Genomic DNA, 11890 nt, shown 5'->3' with positions numbered 1-11890 from the left:
CAGCAGGGTGACGTCTTCATTTAACTCATTCAGGTGCAGTGATTATATAATCGATTGGTGATCAGTGACAGCGCCGTGACTACACGGGACGTCGCGCTTGACTTGAGCAAAAGGCAGACGGCACAAAGAATGAAGACGCACAATGTGACACTGTGAACTTGCGAGACGATTTCGTTTTGCGCGTGCAACAATCACCGCCATTCTGCTGGGTAAAATGTGTAGTACTCTTTGGTTCTATTGGGTAAAGTCACGTAGGTGAAAATAAAATAACAAAAAATCACGACGTTTCGGCCACAACACAAGCGGCCTTCATCAGGTGAAGGGACGAGACTGTCTGGAGGACAGCGCTGACTTTACCCAATAGAACCAAAGAGTATGGATCCTAGCAGTCACGAAAGCTTTAAATCTAGAATTAAAATGTGTAGTCCAATCGCTTGGCACTAAACATTTTATTTAAATGTGAAGACATTTGTCGATCCACTGCTGGATAAATTCCTCCACCACGATGTTTCTGCCATGGGGGTTGTTTGACCATCATTCACCACATTGGTCAGTGTGGATTGGTGAAGGACAGGTAGGTGCCCGGAATTAGTTCAGATATCACTCGCTACTGATGTCATCCGTGATCAGTAATCAAACTTGACTCGCTGCTGGGTTCATAGTGCATTGCGCTAACAATTGCACCGCTACTACACCTTAAACATTGAATGTCATCATTGACCACGATCAATCCACAGCTGGATGAAGACCTCCCGGTGCTATCCGTGTACCTGCTTGAGTCCCGAGTGGTTGGGGTCATCTGAGTGCAAGTGGTGTGTGGTTATCCACGTCGGGTGAGTTTCCTCATCAACCTGCATTGACCAGGGTATAATGACTAACGGTCACGTATCTTCCCCACAATTTTAACGCATCTTGATACATTAACCTGAATCTGAAAATTTGAAATATTCATCATTACGAGGAAATAAAACAGGAAGGAGACAGACTTCTAAACATGGATTTCTCTGTTAGATGCAGTCATTTGATGCCACTATTTGTGATGTCTCAGGGAACACGATGTGACAAATCAAGCATACCAGCTTATATGGAAGAATGTCTCGATTCCAGCTCTCAAATCAACAGATAGACACGATGCTTATATAAATAACCACATTGTACAGCTTACCGACCTACCAAGGAGTTGACGCATTCTTTCGCTGTCTTCTAGTACACAGGTAACTATAGGCTACAACAGGTGTTTCGTAAAGCCAGTAGATACACCTTTCTGCGGCCCACTTTTCACTTCCCACAAAATCAGCAGCCTGCAATACAATGCAGCGATACGGTCCAATTTACACTTCAATGGCGACTAATGGGAGATGCGAATGGACCGTGGAAGACTGGCCCACAAACTTCAGTTTGAGAATGCAGAGGACTGGAGGGAAAAATGCCAAGGAAATCCCGATCGGATACCCCCCCCCCCCCAATCTCTCTCTACGAAGAGTTGACGGCGGGGTTTTGAGAGGCGGCAGCAGCAGCAGCAGATGGTGGCCGTACGCTTGTGGCAGCGAAGCCCCGAGTAGCCGTCCCTGCAGGTGCACACGCCAGGGAGCCGCGCAGCGCCCGCCGTTGACGCAGCCATCTCGGCACAGCGCTGTTCGGGGGGCATCGCCAGAGGCGCACGGGAGGAGGAGCCTTTAGCCGTCGGCAGAATCCTTGCATCGGGTAGAGCGGCCCCAGACATTGTCGTCGTCGTCGTTGTCGTCGGCCGCTAAGTGATCGGAGTGGCGATGATGACGCATTGGCGAATGTTCGTGCGTGTGTATGTGGTCACAACGGTGACTTCCTGGGCCTCAATTATGTCGGCTCAGACTTAAATGAGTACCTGGTGTGCTGTGGATACGTCAGCATTGGGGCGACAAAAGCGGCTTTGGGGCCGTCCATAAATGACGTCACGCGATTTTGGACGATTTTTGACCCCCCCCCTCGTCATTGTCACAAATGTCTGACCCCCCCCCCCCCCAAAAAAAAGATAAAACATGCTTCAAATCGCTTTAAACGATTGTCATTGTAGTGCGTATTTATTGTGCCGCTGCACTCTGATGTTGTAGGAGAAAACATTTATTAACAAGTCTATTTAATTAAGTGGAACGTGTTGTCTATATTTATTTAAAGTTGCGCATTTTGATGTGACGTCACATTTCTCACCCCCCCCTCGTCACACATCGTCACAAATGTCTGACCCCCCCCCCCAGGTGCGTGACGTCATTTATGGATGGCCCCTTTGGCGTGGTGTTGGCCACACCACCTACTCGATACAAGACGTACACAAGCTGAAGAATCAGACTGGCGAACGAGAGGCACAATTGAAATAAATACATCGTGACACGGTTGGCATAGATGAGGTGAGAAGGAAAGGAGAGCACCCCATACCTCTGAAGAGTGGCATAACCTTTCCCATCATAGGGGCACAGCTGACAGTAATTCTAGAGGAATGGGATTATATTATTGCTGTCTCTGAGAATCGCACTTCGTGTTTGATCGCTCTCATCGGATAGGGCGACCTGAAACACTGGCGGTGTACTTTCTCACTCTCGCTTGTGTACAATTACGGGTTACCAGAGCACAGAATGCAAGCTCACATTCACTCGGGTAAGATGGGCTGCAAGCACCGTGGCCAGATGTTAACTACCTCGCCTAGTATACAGGAGGTCGTTGGTTCGATCTCGACCCTGACGCCTGCTGCTGTATATTTGGATGTTCTCCCCTTGGTCGTGTGGCTTTTTCTCCGAGTCCTCCGGTTTTTCCCTCCCAATTCAGAAGCATGCGTTTGGAGTATTTGGCTGCTAGAAATTTTCACACAATAAGCCACTTCGTTGAGCTATCATTTGTGGCCAGGTCGCTTCTAAAAAAAAGAGCTTTACAGCTCAGTGGGCCCTGGTAAAATAAAAAAAGTTTTAATTTAGTATGAGAGGGCAACATTCTCGTCGGTAATGGCATAAGACAGGAGGCGGCAGTGTATACGTGGTGCATCTGCGTTCGAGGCTTAGCCAATTTTCACAGCCTCAGATCAATCCACTGCTGGATGATGCCTTTCCCCATATTATATGGGTTACTTGACCATACTGCACCACACTGGTCAATGCGGTTTGTTTGAAGGGGTCCAGATATCACTTTCAATTCATGTTATAGTCATTCCCTGTAATCGAACTTACAGTGAGGGAAAAAAGTATTTGATCCCCTGCTGATTTTGTACGTTTGCCCACTGACAAAGAAATGATCAGTCTATAATTTTCATGGTAGGTTTATTTGAACAGTGAGAGACAGAATAACAACAAAAATCCAGAAAAACGCATGTCAAAAATTTTATAAATTGATTTGCATTTTAATGAGGGAAATAAGTATTTGACCCCTCTGCAAAACATGACTTAGTACTTGGTGGCAAAACCCAGGAGTGTCCCACTTTTGTAGAGGAAACCTTTACAGCAAAATCATCAAACACCCACCACCCCCACCCCACTACCGTTCCCAAAGTCCGCCGAGTGGAAGGTCATGGCAACACAAGAAAGTCGACTGATCTTTCACGAGGCCAGGACTCCCCACGCCCGTGTCTGAGGGTTCTAAGGTCAACTGTAGTTTAGATTAACAAAAATATTTGAATGCAACCACAACTCACAAAATAACAAAATTAACCCAGAATGCACCAAATCTCGTCAGATCTTTGAAGCTCAGCCGGGGAAGAGCCTGGGTTTAGTGCTTAATTTGAAGACTGTCTGGGAAAAGCAGACGTTTTAGGCCTTGCGCTGCAAGTTGGCCAACAGATGTCGGTGTACGGTGACGCTTTTTATATTCTTGGTTCTTTCGGTAAAGTCACGTAGCAGGGAAACAATAAAATAATAAAAATATAAAACATCTATGCAGTTGTCGAGTGTTACCCCCCCCCACCACCTTTCGTATGTACAGGTAATCTCCGAGTTACTCCGGTTTCCTCTCACGAGCCAAACAAGCTACAAAATAATTGGTCGAACATCTGAACGCTGGAACTTCATGAATACAAAATCTCAGAAACAAGTCAGGATTTCCTGAGTAAATGAACGGGAAAAAAATATTCTGACAGTATTATTATTATCACCCACGGATGCGCATATGAACGCTGTTTTGTCAACAGCGCTGGATGCAGCAACAATACGTTCCTAACCTGAAGCCACGAAAAACCTCCCCTATGCATTAAGTGCCTGGCATGAGCAATTCACATTTTTCAGATTCCGTATTCAAAGATCGCACGTGTCCAAAACCAACGGCGCCACGTTCAAGTTGAAACCGGTTCCTTGCGAAGCCTCGGGAGGTACCGGTGGGGCGAGTGGGAGGACGTGTCTCACGGTGGGCCCCCTCCCACCCCAAACTCCCCCTTCTCTCTCCTCGCCGTCCGCTCGATCTCCACCGCGGTTCTAGTTTCTGTACCGTGCCGCAACATCGGACCACAGCTTCTGCATGTCCTCCAGGCCCCTGGTCCAGAGCTCGCGTAGCTTCACCCAGCCGGTGCGCGCCGTTATCAGCAGGTAGTCGGCGTTCTGCGGGTATCGCAGGATCGTGTAGCGGGCCATGACCAGCGACTGGCAGAACCTGCGGGGAAAAGTAGACCATGTTGTTGTTGTCGCCGTTGCTGTCATGACGGTTAATATCGTTTGTTATTCAAGAGGGTTTTTGCTGCCGACTTGTTGATCGGCTGGGATTTTAGCGTCCAGGAATCGCAGCCATAGTTGGATCAAGTCTCGTGGTCAGCAGCAGAAGTGCCAGCAGAAGGAAAGTCGCCGTCTTCATCTTCCTCGTCTCCAGCAGCAGCAGCAGCAGTGTGATCAGCAACATGATCGTAAACAACATCGCTATGAGTGTCTTTTCTATAATCATCATCACCGTCATCAGCAGCATCCGTAGAAGTGCTGTTAGCAACATCATGGTAATCAGCATTATTATGTCTTAACTGTTACTGATCCCCCCCGTTCACCAATACACATTAACCAGCATGGTAAAGTATGGTCAACCACCGCGACGATCGACATGGCATTGGCAAGACCTTCATCATTGGTCTGATGAAGAGCTTTAAATAAATAATAAAGCACTTTTTTTGCCGCACAATCATCGAGTTTATCGGATTCTCGCCAGACCTGGATTAATTCTCGTTACGTAACCGCCACAGGTTTTTGAAGCCAACGTTTCCCGATGCGGCCAACGGCGATCCGGGCAGACCCGACCCGACCTGCCCCGGCCCCCCTCCCCACCTCCGCTCTCACCTGCACGCCACCAGGAAGTAAACGGCCCTCCTCTCGTCCTCGACGAGGGCCTGCACGCTCTCGTAGCCGGCCAGGACGTGACCCCCGGCCTCCATCGCCTCTCCGCTCTCCACCATCATGTACATGATGGCCATGGCCAGGTCGTACACGTGGTAGCCGAACATCATCGAGTTGAGGTCCACAATGCCGGAGACGTGGTGCCGCGGCGCTCCCTCCGCCGACTTGGGCCCCTGCTGCTGCTGCTGCTCGCTTCCCGCGGCCACCTCCTGCACCAGGATGTTGTCGTCATTGAAGTCACCGTGGATTATGCCTGCGGCGAGGGGGAAACGTCGAATTTGATTTCGTCCGTTGTCTTTTATTGTTGACCGTCCTCCCCTCGTCGCCGTCGTCATCGTTCGTGCCCATGCCGTTTTTATTCCGGCCGCACGATTGGTGTTGCGCAAGCCGCGTGTGCGAGTCTAAGAACGGCCCCCGCAGAGTCTCAGTGAATCACCGACTTCTCCTGCCTTCAAAGGCACAGAATTACAATAACCCACCAGCGTCGTACAACCCTGTACAGGGGCGAGATATGGAGCGGTGTGTAGTGGTATGCACACCGCATCACGAGCCCTTGATTCCCGGCCATGGAGAACATCACTGATATCTGAACCAGTCCTGGGATCCTACCTACCTCCTCACCGACCAGCATGGTGAAGGAGGCAAAACAACCCCCATGACCCTACACAGCCTGGGAATGCCTTCGTCCAGATAGTGCATTGACAAAGGGCTGTACATTATTATTATTATGAGTATATGTGTAACAAAAACTGTTGAACACAATTTAGCATCCATTGAAAAATGATTTGGTAGAAATTACAATTATGATTTATATACAGTAGCGTCTGAATGTAATAACCCTGTCATTTGATTTCACCTGTGATCAGTGTCTGTGCGAGTGTCCCCCATTACATGCATGCCTTGTAATGCATCTGTGTATGCTGGGTAAAAGTAATCACGTGAAGCACATTGCAAAGAAAATGCTTGCCACAAATGAAACACAATACCTTGCTGATCTCGTCAAGCAGCATAAACCATCACGCGAATTCGGGTGATCCTCGCAGCGGCTTTTGGCTAACCATCGAACAAAGAAAGACGGTCACCGCATCGCGCGCTTTCAGATGCACTTCTGCGGCCGTCTGAAAAGCTCTTCTTTCCGATATTAGGAAGGCACTGGAGCTATGCACTTTTAAACCTAGATTGAACACTAATTTATTTTTGAACTGATTTTTTGTGTTTAGTTTGTTGTCCTTCCCCCGCACCTCCGATTAGCACGGTTGGCTACATACGGTGCGAAAGAAGTTCAACGTACACACATACGTGGCACCCGTCGTGGCTTCAAGGCCTCGTCGGTGGCCTGAAGCGCCCCTCGCCCCCTGAGGCATGGAGCTACGTCCCGGGTGAAGCTGCGAGGCGAGCGTACATCTGGTAAACTTGTGCAGGTTGGGTTGGATCTCCTCGCGGAACTTGGCGATGACCTCCCTGACCAAACCCTGGTTGGGGTCGCCGTCCAGAGTGAAGAGGTAGGACTCGAGCAGGTGGGTGTTTGACAGGTTCCAGATGAAATCGTCTCGTTGCAGGGAGTGCAGGAACGGGTGCTCAAACTATGCAGATGTTTAAAAATGAAGGCGGTAAGATGACAAAAAATGCAATACGAGATTAACATCGCATTGGCCAGTTGAGTACATATGTAAGTTAAAGGCAGCAAAACGTCAAGCTAGCAAAGGATAGTCTTCGTTTCAAAAAATATGTTCTCCTTGACTTATTATTTTCTCTTTGTTTTTTTTCGGTAAAGTCACGTAGGTAAAACTATAAAATAAAAGAATGAATGAAAAAACAACTACATTTTTTCATCATCAGGTGTGAAAACCACAACAAGAATTTTTTTTTTTCAAATTTCCTTGTTGTGGTTTTCACACCTCATGACGATTGCTTGTGTTGCAGTCGAAACGTCGTGAGAATTTCATTGTTTTATATTTTTTTATTATTTTATTGTTTCCCTTCTACGTGGTGGTGACTTTACCGAAAGCAACAAGAATATGAATCCCTGCAGTCTCACGTCACCTGTCAAGAGGCGCTCGTGCGCTCGTACCTGCTGCAGGGCTTGGTGGATGCTCGCTGCCAGCTTGCCCACCTGGTAGTACAGGCTGCCATCCGCCAGCACCCTGGACAGCGGCACGCCGGGCAGGTACGTGAGCAGCCGAACGTTGAACTCCTTCTCTCCTTCGCCGCAGTCTGAGAATTCACAGCAGGAGTCGCCACCGAGGTCAAGAGGTCACCACGGTTAGTGAAATCTCACCGTCGCTTCCTTTTGCTGGAACATAAAAAGCTGTTCGGAAGCTGATATCGGAACCTCCAAGGTCTGGCCAAAGTGTCAACTCACCACTTTGCGCCCTGTGTCCATTACCCACGTGCTATACTACACAGGGTCTCTTATGAATTGCTCAACTGATAGCCAAGGCTACTATTCTTTTTTTAGGAAATTAAGCGACAATTTGCTGCTCAGTATTAAATGGTTAATAACAATAATGAACGTGCTAAGTCCGATATATAACGCACATAAAATTCGTGTAGTCTTTAAAACGCCAATCTCTCAAGCAACTTGAATCGAGTATTTCTGTTCCCCCCCCCCAAAAATAGTAAATTGGAGTGATTTTTTCCTCATGACTTTCTTTCACCGTACTATTAACGCAGAAATTAATAACACGAACGCATTCCGAAATTCGCATTCCTATATGGCCTTGTTGTCTAAACCGCTGTAGCTAAATAAAGCATTTGAGAGGAATAATACCTCGCCACACCCATGCGTAAGGCATCCGCCAAAGTTGCAACGTGGCACGCAACCCTCACGCCTTAGCGCACGCTGGCCGGAACCGGGGGCAATTCGCCCAGGTTCGGGCCAGAATGGATACGTCAGCACCACGAGTCTAGCTGAATTCCCTGGGTTCAGCTTGAGCAAATTACTTAGGAGCAGGGTGAATGGGGGCCCCATCTGCATCAGGAGGCGACTTTTATCGCTCGTTCCATCACGTAAATATAAGGGTCAGCGGCATTCCGTGTTCTTCGCATTCCAAACACGGCGTTGGGTGGCGATGTCAGCTCACGCGATGAACCCCGAGCCTGGGTTTAAAGGAGCGCTGCTAGCCCAGGCATTATAATCAGAATATGTACTTTTACTGGAGGAATCCGATGAGCTATGAAGCACTTTGCTTTACAAATGTTTAGCAGCCCAGTGTTGTCCCAACTACAGCCCGTGGGCCAAGCCCGAACCACCAAAATTAATTCATTCTGGTCTACAGGACAACTATCCCGCCACGCCTTACAAGAACTAATTAAGTACATGTCTCAGTCAGCAATACTCACTTGAAATTACACACGACAACCGTCGCCCCCGCGCCCTACCCCCAACTGAAAAGTTTGACAAGACCCTCCCGATACTCAGTGAGGCTCTGCTGTGAAAACAAGTGTAACGATGATGATTACAATAATAATATTAATAGAAGTGATGCGATGCAGGAGGTCGGAGTGGGTGTGGGGGAGAGATAAGCTCTGTATCGACATGTTTGCATTTCTCTAAATCTCTCCTCTTGCGGATAGATCTTTCTCCTATCTCTTCCATATAAATATATTTCTGATTAAATCTCTCTATGAATGAGTTAAATTATGACATCACCCTGCTGCTCTATTTAAGACCGGGAGCAAGTGAGGGCTTCACCATTCTGGCGAATTGCCCGATGATGCTGGATGTAATTACCAGCGAAACGTCGTACTCAAATATTGTAAATGTTGTGTATTCACTCATCACACCGGTGGGCTGAAGTAGTGAACTATTTTGTCTGTTGTCAACGTGACACATTTTTTACTGTTTGGCTGTGTCGGGTGGTGGAGGGTTACGACAAATTTATTAATAACGCGATCTCACCCAAAAACCTTTATCATGAATAAATCTCTCTCATATCTCTACATTATATTGCTTGTGACATCTCTCTCCCGTCTATGCTTGTTCATGTAATACATGGTTTTGGTTTGACGTGTTCCCCTTGTCAGCCAATCCGGAACTCGATGCAAAGAGTTTGACGTTTGCTTCTCTGTGCCATTAAAACGTCTCAGGGTCTCGTGGGAAGATAAGCAGAAACAAAAATTACGATTTAGGTTTCGTAAGTATGTTGAAATTCTTTCGCACCATACGTACGTAGCCAACCGTGCTCATCGGAGGTGTGGGGAGGTGGAACACACTGTGCAGTTGGCGAATGGCGGCATCGGTGAACTGTACAAACATTATATCTACCAACCTGCAGGTCAGTAGATGAGAAAACAGCAAGTGTGCTTCTGATCTCTCACCACAGATGTTATCGTCTCGTCCGTGTGGCTTTGCTGTGAGCAGTCATTCCAGTTTCATCCCACACACCAAACATTGTTTTTTTTTTATATATATGAAGAATTTACAAAATATCACAATGTGGACCTTGGGCCAGTACCAACAAGCAGTGCGTTACATCCACCAACCTCACAAAAACTAAAAAGTATGATCCTTTTACATCACTTATCGTCAGTGGAGTGCGACCCAGTATTATACCACCGCCTCATGCTCGGATATTGATCGTTGTCTTTGCAAGTATAAACCAATGCTGTGTTCGTATGATTACTATCAGCCTATTACTAAATCACCTAGAATGTGCCCTATCATAAGATCTGAAAGCTAAGCAGGTTGAGCCTGGATTAGGGCTTCTATGGGTGACAATCGTGCATTAAACAGGCATCACAGGCTGCTGCGTGGTGCTACGTTGTGGGGGCCAGAGTTCAGTTGCAGCAAAATCAATTGTACTGCACTGTACATCTATTAAACTTGATTTGTCGCTTTCGTGACTGCAGGAATTACTCTTTGGTTTTTTCGGTAAAGTCACGTAGAAATAAGAAATAATAATAAAATTACATAATAGCATACGACGTTTCGATTGCAACGCAAGCAATCATCATCAGGCATAGAAGAGCTAAATTTAAGAGAGAGGAAACACAGAACCGCAGATAGATATACAGACACCTAAGTAGAAGGGAGTTCACACAGAGACACAAAGAGAGACACAACGTACGGAGCACAGAGAGATAGGGTCTCTGTGCCGAGGCCTTAGCATGTAGGGGGAGACAAAGAGAGATGGAGACGCACATCAAGTAGAACAAGATTTAGTATTATGTACATCTCTTCTCCAATGTCTCTGCTCCCGGGACCCACGCAGGCGCAGCTCACCGATGCTCTCGAGCGACATGATCTTCCCGCTGACGTTGTCCACCACCTCCTGCATGGGGAAGCCCCTCTCCCGCAGGAACCTCATCATGGCCATCTGCACCTCGAGCAGCTGCGGCCGCTGGCTGTCCCGCGTGTTGGTGACCTTGAGCACGAACTGGCGACCGTCGCGCGCCAGCACGCGGTAGTTCTGGTCGACGTAGCTCGCCAGCGGGCTCATCCCCGTCACGCTCACCCCGTAGAGGCGCTCCACCAGCTTCGCCGCGCGGGACTCGCTGAGGCACGGCTTCTCGTGCTCGCGGCCATCGTCCTGCGGCGCGGCTTGCATCGTCTTCAACGGACAAAACGAGGGCAATCAAAAAGCTTTTGGGGTTTTGCAAGTGCACGTTGGCGTCCGCTCCATTCGTGCAGCGCAAGGCGCCTCCGATGAGCACGGTTGGCTACGTATGGTGCAAAACAAGCTCAGCATACACACGAGGCTACACCCTGGAGGCGCTACGCTTCACGGACAGCCCACAGTAGTTTTCGCATTTACAGAGTTGTGCAGACACACGTGGCATACTACTTATTTAAATTACATCTCCGAGATCTTTAGCATCCGACTGTGAAGCACACAGTGCGCAATATTTACAGTTCATACACCCACAGTATTAACCGGGGTGGTCGTGGGGCTCGTACCACAAACATCTGCAACGCGCTACCGCTCGGCCATGAAGTCAATCGATCGATCAGCGATCAATAAACAAGTCTCTTTGCTCGCATCACATTTAATAGCAACACATTTCACCGAACAGAAAAGCACCACTTAAACATATCAGATATAAGATTCGTAATAACAGAGAATTATCCTTGTGTATTTCAGTGGAAATACAGCCAGTGCCTGATAAAGTAGCATTACTGTAACTGGAATTATAACAAGAACCGTGGGTTTATGCAGCATTGGGGAGCTGCAGCTATGGCCCACCGAGTAAACACCTTGTCCCGTAAGCACGAAATCACGTGTTCAAATTCCACTGGATGTGTAATTGTGTGAATAATAATCAGGGCTTAATCTGTCACTGAATATTTTCCGGGTCGCTGGTGCGGAGTGGAGTGGGCAGCACAGCCCCGGTAGCCACGGCGATAGCGAAAGGTACACACTGGACGTGGTGTGCCGGGTGTCAGCAGATTTTTCAGAGTCGCTGACACAGGGCAGCCCTGGCCGAAATTATCTCCATACATATGTAAAAGGCAAAGTTGTGATTATGTGTGTCTGTTCAAAATGATTAGCGTACTTCCCGACATGCAATAAACTTGAAATTTGCCATGTGGGTACTTTCCAGACTGTACACCACGCAAAAAC

General features: G+C 47.8%; 1 protein-coding gene across 1 annotated transcript; it reads right to left on the bottom strand.

Annotated features, from left to right (window-relative positions):
* Nucleotides 1-3267: 3267 nt before the first annotated feature.
* On the bottom strand, nt 3268-10876 carry LOC142911159 (hydroxylysine kinase-like). The gene is made up of 5 exons (XM_076060265.1): nt 10552-10876; nt 7399-7541; nt 6730-6910; nt 5271-5580; nt 3268-4602 (listed from the first exon to the last, which is right to left on the bottom strand). The coding sequence occupies exons 1-5, from the start codon at nt 10874-10876 to the stop codon at nt 4428-4430; spliced, it is 1134 nt and encodes a 377-aa protein (XP_075916380.1). The 3' UTR covers nt 3268-4427.
* Nucleotides 10877-11890: the final 1014 nt, after the last annotated feature.

Source organism: Petromyzon marinus, unplaced genomic scaffold (assembly GCF_048934315.1).
Source record: "Petromyzon marinus isolate PM22_M1 ecotype Great Lakes invasive population unplaced genomic scaffold, UKy_Petmar_22M1.pri1.0 PM_G_Scaffold_17, whole genome shotgun sequence".
In the NCBI taxonomy this organism is placed as follows: domain Eukaryota; kingdom Metazoa; phylum Chordata; class Hyperoartia; order Petromyzontiformes; family Petromyzontidae; genus Petromyzon; species Petromyzon marinus.
This window is presented reverse-complemented; position numbering and strand designations above follow the sequence as displayed.

Coding starts and splice junctions, on each gene's coding strand:
- LOC142911159 (XM_076060265.1), bottom strand. CDS start 10,876: ATGCAAGCCGCGCCGCAGGACGATGGCCGCGAGCACGAGAAGCCGTGC. Junction 7,542..10,551: donor CATGTCGCTCGAGAGCATCG/GTGAGCTGCGCC, acceptor GTGAATTCTCAG/ACTGCGGCGAAGGAGAGAAG. Junction 6,911..7,398: donor TCCACCAAGCCCTGCAGCAG/GTACGAGCGCAC, acceptor ACATCTGCATAG/TTTGAGCACCCGTTCCTGCA.